The 15,473-nt window shown below is 37.4% G+C and overlaps 1 protein-coding gene across 1 annotated transcript; it reads right to left on the minus strand.

Moving 5' to 3' along the window:
• Positions 1–5,113: 5,113 nt before the first annotated feature.
• On the minus strand, positions 5,114–14,960 carry LOC103507853 (UPF0687 protein C20orf27 homolog). The gene is made up of 4 exons (XM_008472370.3): positions 14,835–14,960; positions 13,352–13,505; positions 12,560–12,759; positions 5,114–5,441 (listed from the first exon to the last, which is right to left on the minus strand). Exons 1-4 carry the CDS (start codon positions 14,845–14,847, stop codon positions 5,323–5,325), a joined length of 486 nt encoding a protein of 161 aa, XP_008470592.1. The 5' UTR covers positions 14,848–14,960; the 3' UTR covers positions 5,114–5,322.
• Positions 14,961–15,473: the final 513 nt, after the last annotated feature.

A 15,473-nucleotide genomic window follows, 5' to 3' on the forward strand; every position in this document is an offset into this window, starting at 1 on the left:
GATCTACTGCAAACAATTCAATAGAAAACATTGAAAACTAAACAATCCCAGCAAGATTTTTGAATTGAAATTTCATAAATGTATTTTTTTATTTTTTTAATGACAATAAATATTAACGATTGTAAACTGAAAACTCATCACAAGTTACGACAACTGTTTTGTTTACCAAAAAAAAGTCGTGCTTTGCTTATCCATTTCAAGGAAGTCCTATTTTCTCATAGTTTTGAAGTCTAAGGCCAGGAGGGCAATAGGTCATAGGAAACACATAAAGCTCTCCTCTCTAATAAAACACACGGTTGTAGAAATTGAAGTCAACCAATGTGCACACTGAATCTAGGCACATAGTTAAAAGCATTTCATAATGTCAACTGTCTTCTGGAGTACCAAATTCTAAAGTTCAGCAAAAAAACAGTCATCGTTATTTCAGCAAAAGACAGAAAAAAAAGAACAACAGAGCCCATTTATTACTATCTAAAAGAGTTAGATATTTATGATTTTCGCTCAAAACAATTGTGAAAGTTTTGCAGGTCGGTTTCCGTTATGGACAGCCCTTGGTTTCGAGATCAAAATCGCACTTGTGTGTTTTATGACACGCATTTTATGAGTAAAATAATACATAGGCGAGCAACCGCAGTTTGTTCTAGTCCTACGCGATGACAAAACCTAGTCTGATGTGAGCTTGATAAAACGCCAAGTACGTACAAACTACAAAGATAGGATGGTAAATTAGGAATAGAGTTATTAATCGAACACCGAACACTTGAAATCGTACACTTGAAAGGAGATTGAACTTTACAAATCCCCACAATTCTTGAATTATACCAACGAACGGACGCATAGGTACCTACTACCTACCCAAATAGGCGAGCAACCGCAGTTTGTTCTAGTCCTACGCGATGACAAAACCTAGTCTGGTGTGAGCTTGATAAAACGCCAAGTACGTACAAACTACAAAGATAGGATGGTAAATTAGGAATAGAGTTATTAATCGAACACCGAACACTTGAAATCGTACACTTGAAAGGAGATTGAACTTTACAAATCCCCACAATTCTTGAATTATACCAACGAACGGACGCATAGGTACCTACCCATATTTTTGACCTAGGTATATGGTGTCAGAATGTCATATGCCAGCTATTAGAAGTGTTTTTAGCAGTAAACAAAATGGGAAATACATAAAACAGCCATGTGTCACTTGGCAGACGCACTACCAGGCACCTACATATACGAATGGAAGCGATTGCTTTGTCCTCTGCTTGAATGAGAATCAACTGTATCCATATGATTTGATAACATCTTATTTTCTATTTGGGGCTCTGACATGGAGCGATGTAGCTTAGGCAAGGAGTTGAGGACACTCTCCAGAGTGGTAAGGATAGACCGGAATAATGGCCTCTCCTCTCGATTAAACTTCAAACAGTCTTGTGTGAGGCGCCTCAAGATCTTTGGTACATCCTGGGCGATCTTACTCATTTCTATTTGTGCCTTTTTTGAAGTCAGTACGTGGTTTGATTTTCAATGTTTTTTTATTCTCTTTTGATTGTCTTAAGAGAAATCCATTTGAAACGATTACTAGATAGACATAAGTTGTGGGAACAATTGGATCTATCTTAACGAGAGAGAGGGGAGGGAGAAATTGTAAGAGGAGAGGTTATAGGGAGGGGAGAGAAGGAAAGAAATGGAGGGAGGGAGCAAAAAAATCGTTTCATCAAAAGATGAAATAATTGAAAATAGAGAGGAGAGAGAGAGAGAGAGAGAACAATAAATTGTAAATTTGGCGTCTCCACTATTATTGGGCAATTGTGACACATCCACCATCTATCTGCCCAATAAAATTTAACAAAGCTGAATTAATTTATTAAAATTCAAATTGATTAGGTCTGTTTGAAAGAACTGTATGTTATGTTAACTTATATAGGTATATGCATATTTAGTTACCAGAGTACCTATTTGTTTACCTTGAACAGCCTCTATTGGACACATACGAGTACCAACTAATAAAAACACTTCAGAAGTCCCTCTTTTCAGCGTGTTCCCGTTTTCGACCCCATGGCTAAGCATTCATTAATCCCGTGAGATTTTTTCTGCAAAACCATCGGATCTCTAGGGTCACAGGATCAGAGATGACATCACCCAAGTGATCAGCAAACCGAGATACCTACAGAAACTAACGGACCCTAGATGCTACTGGTTGCACCATCAGATATCAAAACGCTCGATCTATTTGCAAACATATTGAACATGAAATTAATATCGCATGCGAATATGTTCCTGGTACACGTTGATTAATGCTAAATGCGTGCTGAAAGGACTATAAGGAGTAGGATCAGAGATGACATCACCCAAGTGATCAGCAAACCGAGATACCTACAGAAACGGACCCTAGATGCTACTGGTTGCACCATCAGATATCAAAACGCTCGATCTATTTGCAAACATATTATTGAACATGAAATTAATATCGCATGCGAATATGTTCCTGGTACACGTTGATTAATGCTAAATGCGTGCTGAAAGGACTATAAGGAGTTTTAATTAATTCACACTACATATTATACAACACTCTAGTGCTGTACTTAATCTATTAATTCATACTGTAATCTATTTTCCCATATCATTCTGGTCAAACGGAATTAAAATGTAAATATTAGGTATTCGGACTTTGTACTTTAACTATTTAAATTTAACACTACGCCACATACTTGTCTGACATAGGCAAATATCTACTTAACCCATTTATGTCCAAATTAAATTTTGGTGTTTTTTTTTGGAAAGATAAATCAGAACTATGTAAGTCATAACATTCTTGGGATCAGCGGGCGCAAATGAGTTAACAGAAGTAATAAAAACAGTAAGTTGATAATTTGTGTCCATGCAAAAGATAATTTGTGTAGATAATATTTGTGTCCATTCTAAGCATAAGCAGGAGGTTACTAGAACTATCAAAATGACACGTTGTGGTAATTTTCTTTACCAGGTACCTAGATGATACCATCAAAGATATTTTCATTGCGTTCTGGGGAAAGTTGTCTTCACATCACTCAAAGTAACGTCTAGTGACTTACATACTCTTATTATCACTGTACCGCTGTCTGATTGATTTTGGAACTTTCAGTAACCATAATAATTTCATAAAGTCAATGTCTGGGACCACGGAGGTTGAAACAGATTTTCTCACTAAAGGTATTTTACACGCAGCTTCTTTTAGTTATTTCTTTCTGATGGGTTTCATGCCCACACTTATCTGAGCTTCTAGTTCATAAAGTCAATGTCTGGGACCACGGAGGTTGAAACATATTTTCTCACTAAAGGTATTTTACACGCAGCTTCTTTTAGTTATTTCTTTCTGATGGGTTTCATGCCCACACTTATCTGAGCTTCTAGGGTCATGGGTTTGTTCTGTGGGTTTGTACCTCGAGAAACTAATCAAGCGGGGGTAACATCCATACGTCAGGTAGCAGAGTCCTCAGTAGATATGGGAATGAGTACCGCCCCCTACTGTAGGTTACAGGTGCTTATGAAATATGATAAAGGCTGCTCTGTTCTATATTTATCTCTTCTATCTTTTAATTGACTTTTGTGTAAATACTGTAGGTTACAGGTGCTTATGAAATATGATAAAGGCTGCTCTGTTCTATATTTATCTCTTCTATCTTTTAATTGACTTTTGTGTACTACGAAAATATTACTTACTGTATTTCTTTTATTAATTATTTTCTTCTCCTTTTCATTTTTTTAATTAAATAAATAATCATAGTGTTCCTACTAGCTGGTAGTTAATAGTTGGGTATCTGGAACCCTATATTATGCGCGGGTGTAGGAACTCAATCCTATTCTACATAGACCAAGTTCTTCTAATGTATTATAAAGGTACTTGGCTACCTAGGTTCCTAGGTAGTTTCCTACGTTTGTTTTTGCGTTCCTCCTCTAAGAACCTTTTTTTCTGTAGATGCATCTGTTTTTCATTGCCAGTTGCTAATTGAAGTGATGTCCACTCGGTCACAGAGGTTGTTTTAGTATGAAAAAAGATTCTACTGAGAGGTCTACTGACTGGTAATGTTTCACGTACCATCTCTAAAGTAATACAAGTAGGTACATAGCTAGTTTTTACACCACCCTGTCCTTTGGACATTGTCTGTACCTTCACGGTAAAGTCCTGGAGTCATTAATTTCAAGTAATGCTTCGAAGCCATTTCATGAGAAGTTTTCTGTTCAAGCAGAGAGCTCCTTCAAACTTTTATTTCAGCATAAATTATTTGCTGCATTTTCTCGAGCTGGAACGTTACAAACTCGTGGATTTCTGCAAAAAGACAGACTCGGGTGTAAATTAGTTATGCAGGAATAAAACTGAAGCTTACCTGAAAATAATTAACGATTTTAATTAATGAACAAAAACCCAATCAGACCCTTTCGCTTCCTGAGCTCCCGATTTGAAAAATGGAAAATTTCATATTGGGCTACCATGGATTTATTTGATACAACCACTCTAGGTAGGTACCTATATTTAATATTGAGGTTTAGGGGGAGGGAGACAGCTTTAAAAGTTGGGTTTTAAATGTTAACTGTATTTTTTGTCTTATCTGAGAAAACAATGAAAACATCTGAGAAAAGAAACCATTTTCTCTCATATCGGATTTTCGAATCCTTGTTTCTTTCTGGTTCCTACGTTTGATTTTGCGTTCCTCCTCTAAGTAGGTACCTTTTTTTTCTGTAAGAGCATCTATTTTTCATTGCCATTTGCTAATTGAAGTGATGTTCACTCGGTCACAGTGTCACAGAGGTTGTTTTAGTATGAAAAAAGATTCTACTGAGAGGTCTACTGACTGGTAATGTTTCACGTACCATCTCTAAAGTAATACTCATCCACTTTGTAGACTCGTAAAATCCTAATAAGGTGTTATTTAACAATAATAGACTTCCCTTGTTTCCCAAGTCGGAATAATAAGACTTGAAAGTATCGATTGTTAAACATAATTTAAGTAAAATAGTAACAAACATACCTGTTGGATTTTTTGACACATTCTCGTTCCTCGATTAGCTTGGCCTCGCGTGCCTCTAGCTCGTGTAGCTTACTGGTCAACTCTGCATACTCCTCGAGATAAATACTGGGTGGCTCCTGGTATGCGGCAAACTTAGAGTTGAGAGCTTCAATGTTCTCACGAGTCAAACAGATGACGGACTGGATGTTATCAAGCTCGTCACACATTTAGAGGTGTGGGTTCGACACGAGAAGGATTTTGGTGAATCACCCGAGGTGTGGGTTCAACACTGGATTTTAGTGAATCACCCGGTATGTGGTTTATACAGGATGGACTGGACTTAGGAGGAAGAGTCCCCCGAGTCGTCCAGGTTATCAGCGTTGAGATGAGGATGAGAGGGGTGGGATGTGTGAAGGATGTGAATACCGTCCTTCACCAGTGGGGTGCCCTTGTTTTTACCTGGAGATAAATATTGAGAAGTTTTCATTATAATGCTTTAAAGCTACGTTTCCACTTGGGTTGCATTTGCCATGCGGCATGCCAGGCTGCAAAAGCCACCTAAGTGCCGTGCGGCGAGAGAAAAATACCGCGCGTCCCCAAGCTTTCAACTTTCAACCCACCTAAATTATGACTTTGAAAAACCATGTCAAAGACAAAAACAATACACAAGTTACAGAACACAGATGTATAATGTCACCAACATACCTAATTATAGGTATTTGCACCCAGCCTAGTTAGCTTGGAAAGTAGAGCACAGCTAACTACATGGGTGCATGGGTCTCCCCTTGTAAGTGATAGGTTGTGGGTTTGATCCTGCCTTGTGATGGAACTTTATCCTAAAAAGATTTTTTTACTTTTTGTGTCGACAAATTTCTTATTCGTGAACCGTTACCAAATAAGCAAGTGAATAGTTAATCCCATGTGATTTTTCACGCGAAATCGAATAGTGCTACTTTTAGCACTCTCTGACTTACAGTTGAGAAGTTGCGGGTTCGATACTCCCCTGTGTCAACAAATTTCCCTTTGGATGGAACTTTATCCTAAAAAGATTTTTTTACTTTTTTTTACTTTCTATTACCCTTACGTATAAGGAACCTATACAAGGTAATGAGAAAGTATTGCAATCGGTCCAAATTTTCAAAATCGGGAATGTGGGTGGAAATATCCCTTTTGGGGTCCCCTTATTGCAAAAAAAGTGGTTTTTAGCCCATGGTCTGTACGTACTACAGGTTTAAATGGGAAAAAGTAGAAAGTTGTGAACAAAATATCTCAAGAAAACACTATCAGTTAGACCTGACAGAAGGACCTGATCAGGTCAACCTCATAGTGAGTAGCTGGCCTAACTTTGGTTATTGGTGCCCTTTTTGGTTTGGTACTTTTTTTAATTACCAGTTTGTGCAAATTTTCAGGAAGGATCAAGCCTCGAACACCAGAGTGAACAAACGTTTTCCGCGGTCCAATGTCCTCTTGTACTAAACTTTTTCTTTGTGGTGTAGCGGTTAGCGCGGTGGACTTCGAATCTGGAGGTTGGTGGTTCGAGTCCAAGTCATGTCATAAAATTTAGCGTAGTGCATTTAGCAGGGAACGACATTTGTGACAAGCATTTATGAATCAAAATGGACAAGATTATAGTTGAAACTTGGGCCATGATGGAATACTGTAATACTTTTTTTTAACCAAATTTCCCTGGCACCAACAAAGCATTACTTCAGGGTAATACTGTGAGCCATTTCAACGTTTCTCCCTGATCTACTGCAAACAATTCAATAGAAAACATTGAAAACCCATATTTTTGACCTAGGTATATGGTGTCAGAATGTCATATGCCAGCTATTACAAGTGTTTTTATCAGTTACTTATACTTAGCAGTAAACAAAATGGGAAATACATAAAACAGCCATGTGTCACTTGGCAGACGCACTACCAGGCACCTACATTATACGAATGGAAGCGATTGCTTTGTCCTCTGCTTGAATGAGAATCAACTGTATCCATATGATTTGATAACATCTTATTTTCTATTTGACGAGTTATCCTTGTGATTTATAGAAAGTGTTTGTTTAAAAAAATCCGTATTGTAGCAAGAAAATCACATATACTGCAAACACGCACCTTAATTCATAATATTATGAATTAAGTTTATTATAAACAATGTCATACTTAAATAAATTGTAATCGTGTGTTGGTTTTCAACAGCTGATCTGCTATGAAATGTTTAACAAATACATGGGGTTCTTCAATATCAAAAAAGCTCGAGACGAAAAAAATTGAATGTTTTGCAATTCTCAAATAATTAAAAAACATAATCCTCCGAGCTAAGCGTCCTATTGAGATAGCTAGGCTCTGACATGGAGCGATGTAGCTTAGGCAAGGAGTTGAGGACACTCTCCAGAGTGGTAAGGATAGACCGGAATAATGGCCTCTCCTATTGCATTTGCCATGCGGCATGCCAGGCTGCAAAAGCCACCTAAGTGCCGTGCGGCGAGAGAAAAATACCGCGCGTCCCCAAGCTTTCATTAATTTGATGTAGATCGAGATCTCTTAAGTGAAAAAATAATCATATTGGAGCTTTTCACCATAGACGCTATAGCTCAAACAGCAACAAGTTGCTTTATCCAATCAAATCTTTACAACTAGACTGGTGGAAAGCTTTCTTTATTTTTCTATTTATTGGGGTTAAATAATTGGTCTGCAGAACCAACAGATTGTTATGTTTTTATTACGAGTTATCAATTTGATGTAGATCGAGATCTCTTAAGTGAAAAAATAATCATATTGGAGCTTTTCTCCATACAGTTTCTCACCATAGACGCTATAGCTCAAACAGCAACAAGTTGCTTTATCCAACCAAATCTTTACAACTAGACTGGTGGGAAAGCTTTCTTTATTTTTCTATTTATTGGGGTTAAATAATTGGTCTGCAGAACCAACAGATTGTTATGTTTTTATTACGAGTTATCCTTGTGATTTATAGAAAGTGTTTGTTTAAAAAAATCCGTATTGTAGCAAGAAAATCACATATACTGCAAACACGCACCTTAATTCATAATATTATGAATTAAGTTTATTATAAACAATGTCATACTTAAATAATTTGTAATCGTGTGTTGGTTTTCAACAGCTGATCGGCTGTGAAATGTTTAACAAATACATGGGGTTCTTCAATATCAAAAAAGCTCGAGACGAAAAAAATTGAATGTGTTGCAATTCTCAAATAATTAAAAAACATAATCCTCCGAGCTAAGCGTCCTATTGAGATAGCTAGGCTCTGACAGTTACAAAGAGTGAGTATGTAATACAGTGTGTCACAGAAACCTGGACTCTACAACGCTATCCCTTTAAGAACTGGACATGGGCATTTCGTAAAGATAAATATACCTAGAACGGTCATAATATTTTGTAAATACATATAAATATACCTACCTACACATTGACCTTTTCTATTTGCCCAAAGTTACCATCCCTTCAGTTGTCCTACAACTTAGCTTCGTATTAATAGAGAACTCAAAGCTAAATTCCCTTCCATTACCTCGACGCGTATTTCAGTGGTAGGCAGATGATCGCTATCCGTATCCCATTGCAACGAGACTCCCGTGTTGGAATCGTACGCCGTGCACATTTCTGGCTTCAGGTTGCGCAACTTCATAGCTTTGGATAGCGCTTCCAGTAGCGTCTGGCCTTTCCTTATGTGAACGCTGGTGCGCTGCTGATTGGGCAGCTGAGCGCGCAGCAGGATACCCCTAGGAACCAAACAACACAACATGAGTTATTACTTCTATTCAGGTCAAACTCCTAAAATTTGGAGCAAACTTTATCCTACACAAAGGTTCTTTCTCGGAAGGGCTTTCTTTCACATATCCTCCCGTCCTTCTTCTCTTTGATTTCGGGATAATAAGACTTCAGTAGTTACAGTTCCCTCTATCAAACCTCTAAAAAACAAACAAACCTATTAATCAAATTATTTAAAATAGAAATCCTTTAAGGTAAATACCTATTATTTTACTTAAATTATGTTTAACAATCGATACTTACAAGTCTTATTATTCTGACTTGGAGTTCATCTACTTTGTAGACTCGTAACATCCTAATAAGGTGTTATTTAACAATAATAGACTTCCCTTGTTTCCCAAGTCGGAATAATAAGACTTGAAAGAATCGATTGTTAAACATAATTTAAGTAAAATAATAGGTATTTACCTTAAAGGATTTCTATTTTAAATAATTTGATTAATAGGTTTGTTTGTTTTTTAGAGGTTTGATAGAGGGAACTGTAACTACTGAAGTCTTATTATCCCGAAATCAAAGAGAAGAAGGACGGGAGGATATGTGAAAGAAAGCCCTTCCGAGAAAGAACCTTTGTGTAGGATAAAGTTTGCTCCAAATTTTAGGAGTTTGACCTGAATAGAAGTAATAACTCATGTTGTGTTGTTTGGTTCCTAGGGGTATCCTGCTGCGCGCTCAGCTGCCCAATCAGCAGCGCACCAGCGTTCACATAAGGAAAGGCCAGACGCTACTGGAAGCGCTATCCAAAGCTATGAAGTTGCGCAACCTGAAGCCAGAAATGTGCACGGCGTACGATTCCAACACGGGAGTCTCGTTGCAATGGGATACGGATAGCGATCATCTGCCTACCACTGAAATACGCGTCGAGGTAATGGAAGGGAATTTTGCTTTGAGTTCTCTATGGTAACTTTGGGCAAATAGAAAAGGTCAATGTGTAGGTAGGTATATTTATATGTATTTACAAAATATTATGACCGTTCTAGGTATACATCTACTTTGTAGACTCGTAACATCCTAATAAGGTGTTATTTAACAATAATAGACTTCCCTTGTTTCCCAAGTCGGAATAATAAGACTTGAAAGAATCGATTGTTAAACATAATTTAAGTAAAATAGTAACAAACATACCTGCTGGATTTTTTGACACATTCTCGTTCCTCGATTAGCTTGGCCTCGCGTGCCTCTAGCTCGTGTAGCTTACTGGTCAACTCTGCATACTCATTGGGCAAATAGAAAAGGTCAATGTGTAGGTAGGTATATTTATATGTATTTACAAAATATTATGACCGTTCTAGGTATATTTATCTTTACGAAATGCCCATGTCCAGTTCTTAAAGGGATAGCATTGTAGAGTCCAGGTTTCTGTGACACACTGTATTACATACTCACTCTTTGTAACCTTTGATTCTAGGTCCAGGAAAGATTCCCAGCAGCTATAAACATAGAACACAACATTACCAGGAGGACGTTCTTCGCTATAGCATTTTGTGATGCGTGTCATAAGTTGTTATTCAGTGGTCATCTCTGTAGGACATGTGGCTTCAAGTTCCACAGGGCCTGTAATCTTGCAGTTCCCTATCTCTGTCAAGTGGAGAGGATTCAGCAGACCTACTACCAGATGCTATTAGCTTCCAATGCAGAGACATCAGCAGGAATATTACAGATGCCGTCAGATTATAGACCTGGCTCCAACACACGCAAACACCCCAAGACATTGGCAAATTTGGTATGCTATCCCGGTATAGTCCAACGACGCGACTGTAACAATTTGGTAAAAATCGGATAATCACCCATCCAGAATCCAGATATTAACCAAAGTAATTGTTACTCAACCCTCATTTCGTGGAAAAGGTTGTATAAAAAAGATTTCAAGAACGGTTTGTCGTAAAGCGATGAAATTTGGTGTGATATACCGGTGTGTTCCAAGGACGCTACTGTAACAATTTGGTAAAAATCGGTACCAGTTTGTGCAAATTTTGAGGAAGGATCAAACCTCGAACACCAGAGTGAACAAACGTTTTCCGCGGTCCAATTTCTCCATGTCCTCTTGTACTAAACTTTTTCTTTGAGGTGTAGCGGTTAGCGCGATGGACTTCGGATCTGGAGGTTGGTGGTTCGAGTCCAAGTCATGTCATAAAATTTAGCGTAGTGCATTTAGCAGGGAACGACATTTGTGACAAGCATTTCATTTCGTAAACGCTAAGAGACATCGAAAACATTTGGTCATTCGGATGTGTCTAATCAATGTGATTTTTCACGCCGAATCGAATGGTGCTACTTTTAGCACTGTCTGACTTACGGTTGAGAAGTTGCGGGTTCGATACTCTCCTGTGTCGACAAATTTCTTATTCGTGAACCGTTACCAAATAAGCAAGTGAATAGTTAATCCCATGTGATTTTTCACGCCGAATCGAATGGTGAAACTTTTAGAACGTCGTGCTTTGTTTACATATCCCTAAACTCCTGTTCATTCCAAAATACCTAGCTAAAAACAAATTTCATAATCATATAATAGTCGTGCTTTGTTTACATATCCCTAAACTCCTGTTCATTCCAAAATACCTAGCTAAAAACAAATTTCATAATCATATAATGTACAATAAGCGTCTATGGTGAAACATTTCCTACATGCGGAAGCATCAATCTTTGAGCTTTCTGGTGAGAACAGATAAAGAGAAAATTGGAAAGCACACATGAAATTCCATCTGATGCATATTTGTGAAATCTGTTGTAACTTTTTTTTTAATTTGATGTAGATCGAGATCTCTTAAGTGAAAAAATAATCATAATGGAGCTTTTCTCCATACAGTTTTTCACCATAGACGCTATAGCTCAAACAGCAACAAGTTGCTTTATCCAACCAAATCTTTACAACTAGACTGGTGGGAAAGCTTTCTTTATTTTTCTATTTATTGGGGTTAAATAATTGGTCTGCAGAACCAACAGATTGTTATGTTTTTATTACGAGTTATCCTTGTGATTTATAGAAAGGGTTTGTTTAAAAAAATCCGTATTGCAGCAAGAAAATCACAAATACTGCAAACACGCACCTTAAGTCATAATATTATGAATTAAGTTTATTATAAACAATGTCATACTTAAATAATTTGTAATCGTGTGTTGGTTTTTAACAGCTGATCTGCTATGAAATGTTTAACAAATACATGGGGTTCTTCAATATCAAAAAAGCTCGAGACGAAAAAAATTGAATGTTTTGCAATTCTCAAATAATTAAAAAACATAATCCTCCGAGCTAAGCGTCCTATTGAGATAGCTAGGCTCTGACATGGAGCGATGTAACTTAGGCAAGGAGTTGAGGACACTCTCCAGAGTGGTAAGGATAGACCGAAATAATGGCCTCTCCTCTCGATTAAACTTCAAACAGTCTTGTGTGAGGCGCCTCAAGATCTTTGGTACATCCTGGGCGATCTTACTCACAACAAATTTCCCTTTCATTTTTTATTATTATTAAGTATTATTATTATTTTCTTTTTTTAATGCGTATTCCGCAAATGTAATAGAAAGTCGTGTGATGTTCACACCAGATTGTTTCAATAATACTTTCTTTCTTTTTTTCCTTTCTTTCTTTAAATAGATAAATTTTGTTTTTGTATAAAGGGCTGGCTTTCTCCTATCCTGCTCTCCTTCTCTCTGATTTTGTTATGATTAGAGCTCTGTTATTACACTTCCCTCTATAAAACCTCTATATTTTCTTCATTCATAGGAGAACTCTGAACCTGTTAGCCGTCAGAATTGTGCAACCTACAAACCTAATCATAGGTATACCTACTCACCCAAAACTTGGGCAACAAAGTTCAACTCCAAATTGGGACTGACAATTGTTTCTGTCAGAAGACTCTCGGTGTGAGCATAAAGTTCTATTTGAAACAAGAACTCTGTGGGTAGGGACCTGACTGCAATGAGCTTGCAATGGGCTGTGTTCTTGGCTTTGGAAATATCACTGAGAATGGCAGGAGACGAAGAAAGCTGAGACCTGAAAAAGAATAGGAATAGCAAAGTGTGAATGGGTGTGACATTGAAGAACAGAGAGAAATAATTATGCTAAAATATCAATCTAATACCCAATGAACTTCAATAAAAAAAAAAGTACATACCTACCTACCTGTTGAAAAGGGATATGGACAAATCAACTTTATACTGGCTTAGACTACCATACCTAGCTGGATAGAGCACCAATTGGCTGATGCCACTAGCTCCTCTCACCAATAAGTAACCTATAAGAAAACAAATTAAAAGTACTTTTTCACAGCATGGAAGACAGCTCTCTAGTTTTTCTAATAGGTTCTTGTGCTGAAGTCATGTTGTGCATTCCTAGATAAGTACTAAGAATAAAGAAAAATATAGAAAAAAATGAAACATACAAACAGCCTGTAAATTGGACCACTGCTGGTAGATATTATTTCAGAGCTTTTCTCTAAAGTTTACTCTAAGAAAGTTAACAAGGTTCATTAGAAAATTTAATCTGATTTTAAAGGCAAAAGTAAATTTAATTTAATTCAGTTTTCAAAGGCAAAAGTGTTTCAATATCTATCTCAAATACTTATATGAATAAAATAAGTACATACTTCAGAATAGGGAATTCTATAGCATAGTAGTGGTTGATTTTTAGAAACCCCAAGTGGACAATGAAACTATTCTCTGGCTCAATTTGTCTTTCTACACTGATTGCATTGTTCTCTTCATTTTGATCAAATCTCACTTTATGCTGGTGATCTCCACCTGGAAAGATAAAATTAAAGAATGAGAACCATGTTGAAATCCATATTTTGCTACATGTGTACTTAAGGTACATAAACCAAAGGCATAATAAGCTTGCTATTGCTACAATACATAATGTAATGGAAAAAAAATCCTTAAAGGTAACAGAGATTGGTACATTCCTCTTGGGTGGTTTCTATGCCATGGATTGGAATCATTTCCCTTGGCTACGTACATACTAGATGTGATTCAGCTGAATTCATAGTGGGAATAATCACCAAAACTTTGACTACTTCTGTGGATTTCCAAAAAGGCTTTTGTACAGAGAGCTCCCATCACACCATTGAGTGACTATAGACAGTTGAGGGCGACTCACTACACCCATGAACAGAAGAATATTAACGTGTCGTGTCTTACGTAACACTGCCACTTCGTTTTTAAATGCTTGTAGTTGTGCTGGGGTAGGATCTTTAACATTGAGTGTCTTGACTGCTACAGGCCCATGCCAGTGTGCCTTGTATACCGTACCAAATGATCCAGAGCCTATGCGTGATCCTATGAGTATTTCTTCCTTGGGGATCTCCCAGTCCTCCATGGTCTCCCTCGCCATGTCTCGTGTTATCTTCTTATTGGCACTCTCATCTGCTGACTTGGCACGGGGACGCCATGGTCTAGATGCATTGGTAGGCGAGGCTTGGGCACTTTGTGATATCCTGGCTCCTAGTGGATCTAATGCCATCAGTTCTGCGGTAGGAGGATTGACCAGATTATAACATACATTGGGTGCAGAACTCGAGCGTTCCCCTCGATCCAATGTCTTGGGGTGTTTGCGTGTGTTGGAGCCAGGTCTATAATCTGACGGCATCTGTAATATTCCTGCTGATGTCTCTGCATTGGAAGCTAATAGCATCTGGTAGTAGGTCTGCTGAATCCTCTCCACTTGACAGATGGCTGAGGCTGCACTCAGAGATTATGCTATAAATTATTTTCAATCCACGATGAAAAGTTAATCTCTGTGTAAATCTTCAACAGAATGATTAGGCTCTAAGTACCTTTTTCTTCGATCTACGGAGGTATAGCTGGCTGTGCCTAACCTAACCCTTGGTCTTCAAGTTTAGTTGATCCTTGACCATGTAGCTACTTGCAGATAAAGAAATATTCCCACAAAAATACAATCATAGCTGCAGTCTGCAGTAGTCATGGGGTTTTCTGTCAAACCATGGTTAGAGAGCCCATTATCAGCATGGGAAATTGACATTTTTTATTGATTGGTACCTACTTTAGAGCTAGGAGGTACAATCAAGGATTTTTTCCAAGATGGGAAAAGGTTAGCACTGAAAACTGTATTACCTTTCTCAGACATGTCTTCTCAGGGATTGAAACATATAAAGTTCGAGTCTTCATAAATAAGATTCATATATTTTGTGTTTTAATAATTAGGGTGGTTAAAATAAAAGTTCTACAAAATTCTACGATTTCAAAAAAATTCTCCGATCCCTGGACAGTTTTTCAAAATTTTTTTTTTTTTTTTTTCGGGCAGAAAACTTTCGTCTGTTTATAAACAAAAGACAGGTGGTGATCTATCATAACGCCAACCTAAGGGGGAAAATGATTTTTTCTTGTGTAGATTTTTTTACCCTTTTCTCTGCATCCCAGAATTTAAAAATTAAAATGTAACTCCTTTTGAATTTTCAATTAAAGGTATTTAATATTTATTAATTTTATCCATTGATCATTCTATTTAAATTATTTTCAAATTTATTTCGTGGCCTTGTTATTATTTTTTTTTTTTTTTTTTGGTAGCAGTGCTTTTTTAAAATCCCAAGAAATCAAGGAGGTCTACGGACAGTGAACTGGTGTAGACTTGAAAAATAATGAAGCCTAAAATAGATCGATGTCTTTCGCCCGTGACTGATTCGATTCCCGCCCTGGGCGTATTTTGTCCTGAACGGACAATATTAGTTCTCAAAACGGCTGGCTTTTTCCTAT

Source organism: Diaphorina citri, unplaced genomic scaffold (genome assembly GCF_000475195.1).
Source record: "Diaphorina citri unplaced genomic scaffold, Diaci psyllid genome assembly version 1.1 scaffold347, whole genome shotgun sequence".
NCBI lineage: Eukaryota > Metazoa > Arthropoda > Insecta > Hemiptera > Psyllidae > Diaphorina > Diaphorina citri.

Excerpts from the sequence above, each read along its gene's own strand:
- LOC103507853 (XM_008472370.3), bottom strand. Across the intron at positions 12,760-13,351 it reads ATAGAATTCCCTATTCTGAA|GTCTCAGCTTTCTTCGTCTC; the intron begins GTATGTACTTAT and ends ATTCTTTTTCAG. Across the intron at positions 5,442-12,559 it reads CTTTGTTGCCCAAGTTTTGG|GTAAAAACAAGGGCACCCCA; the intron begins GTGAGTAGGTAT and ends ATTTATCTCCAG.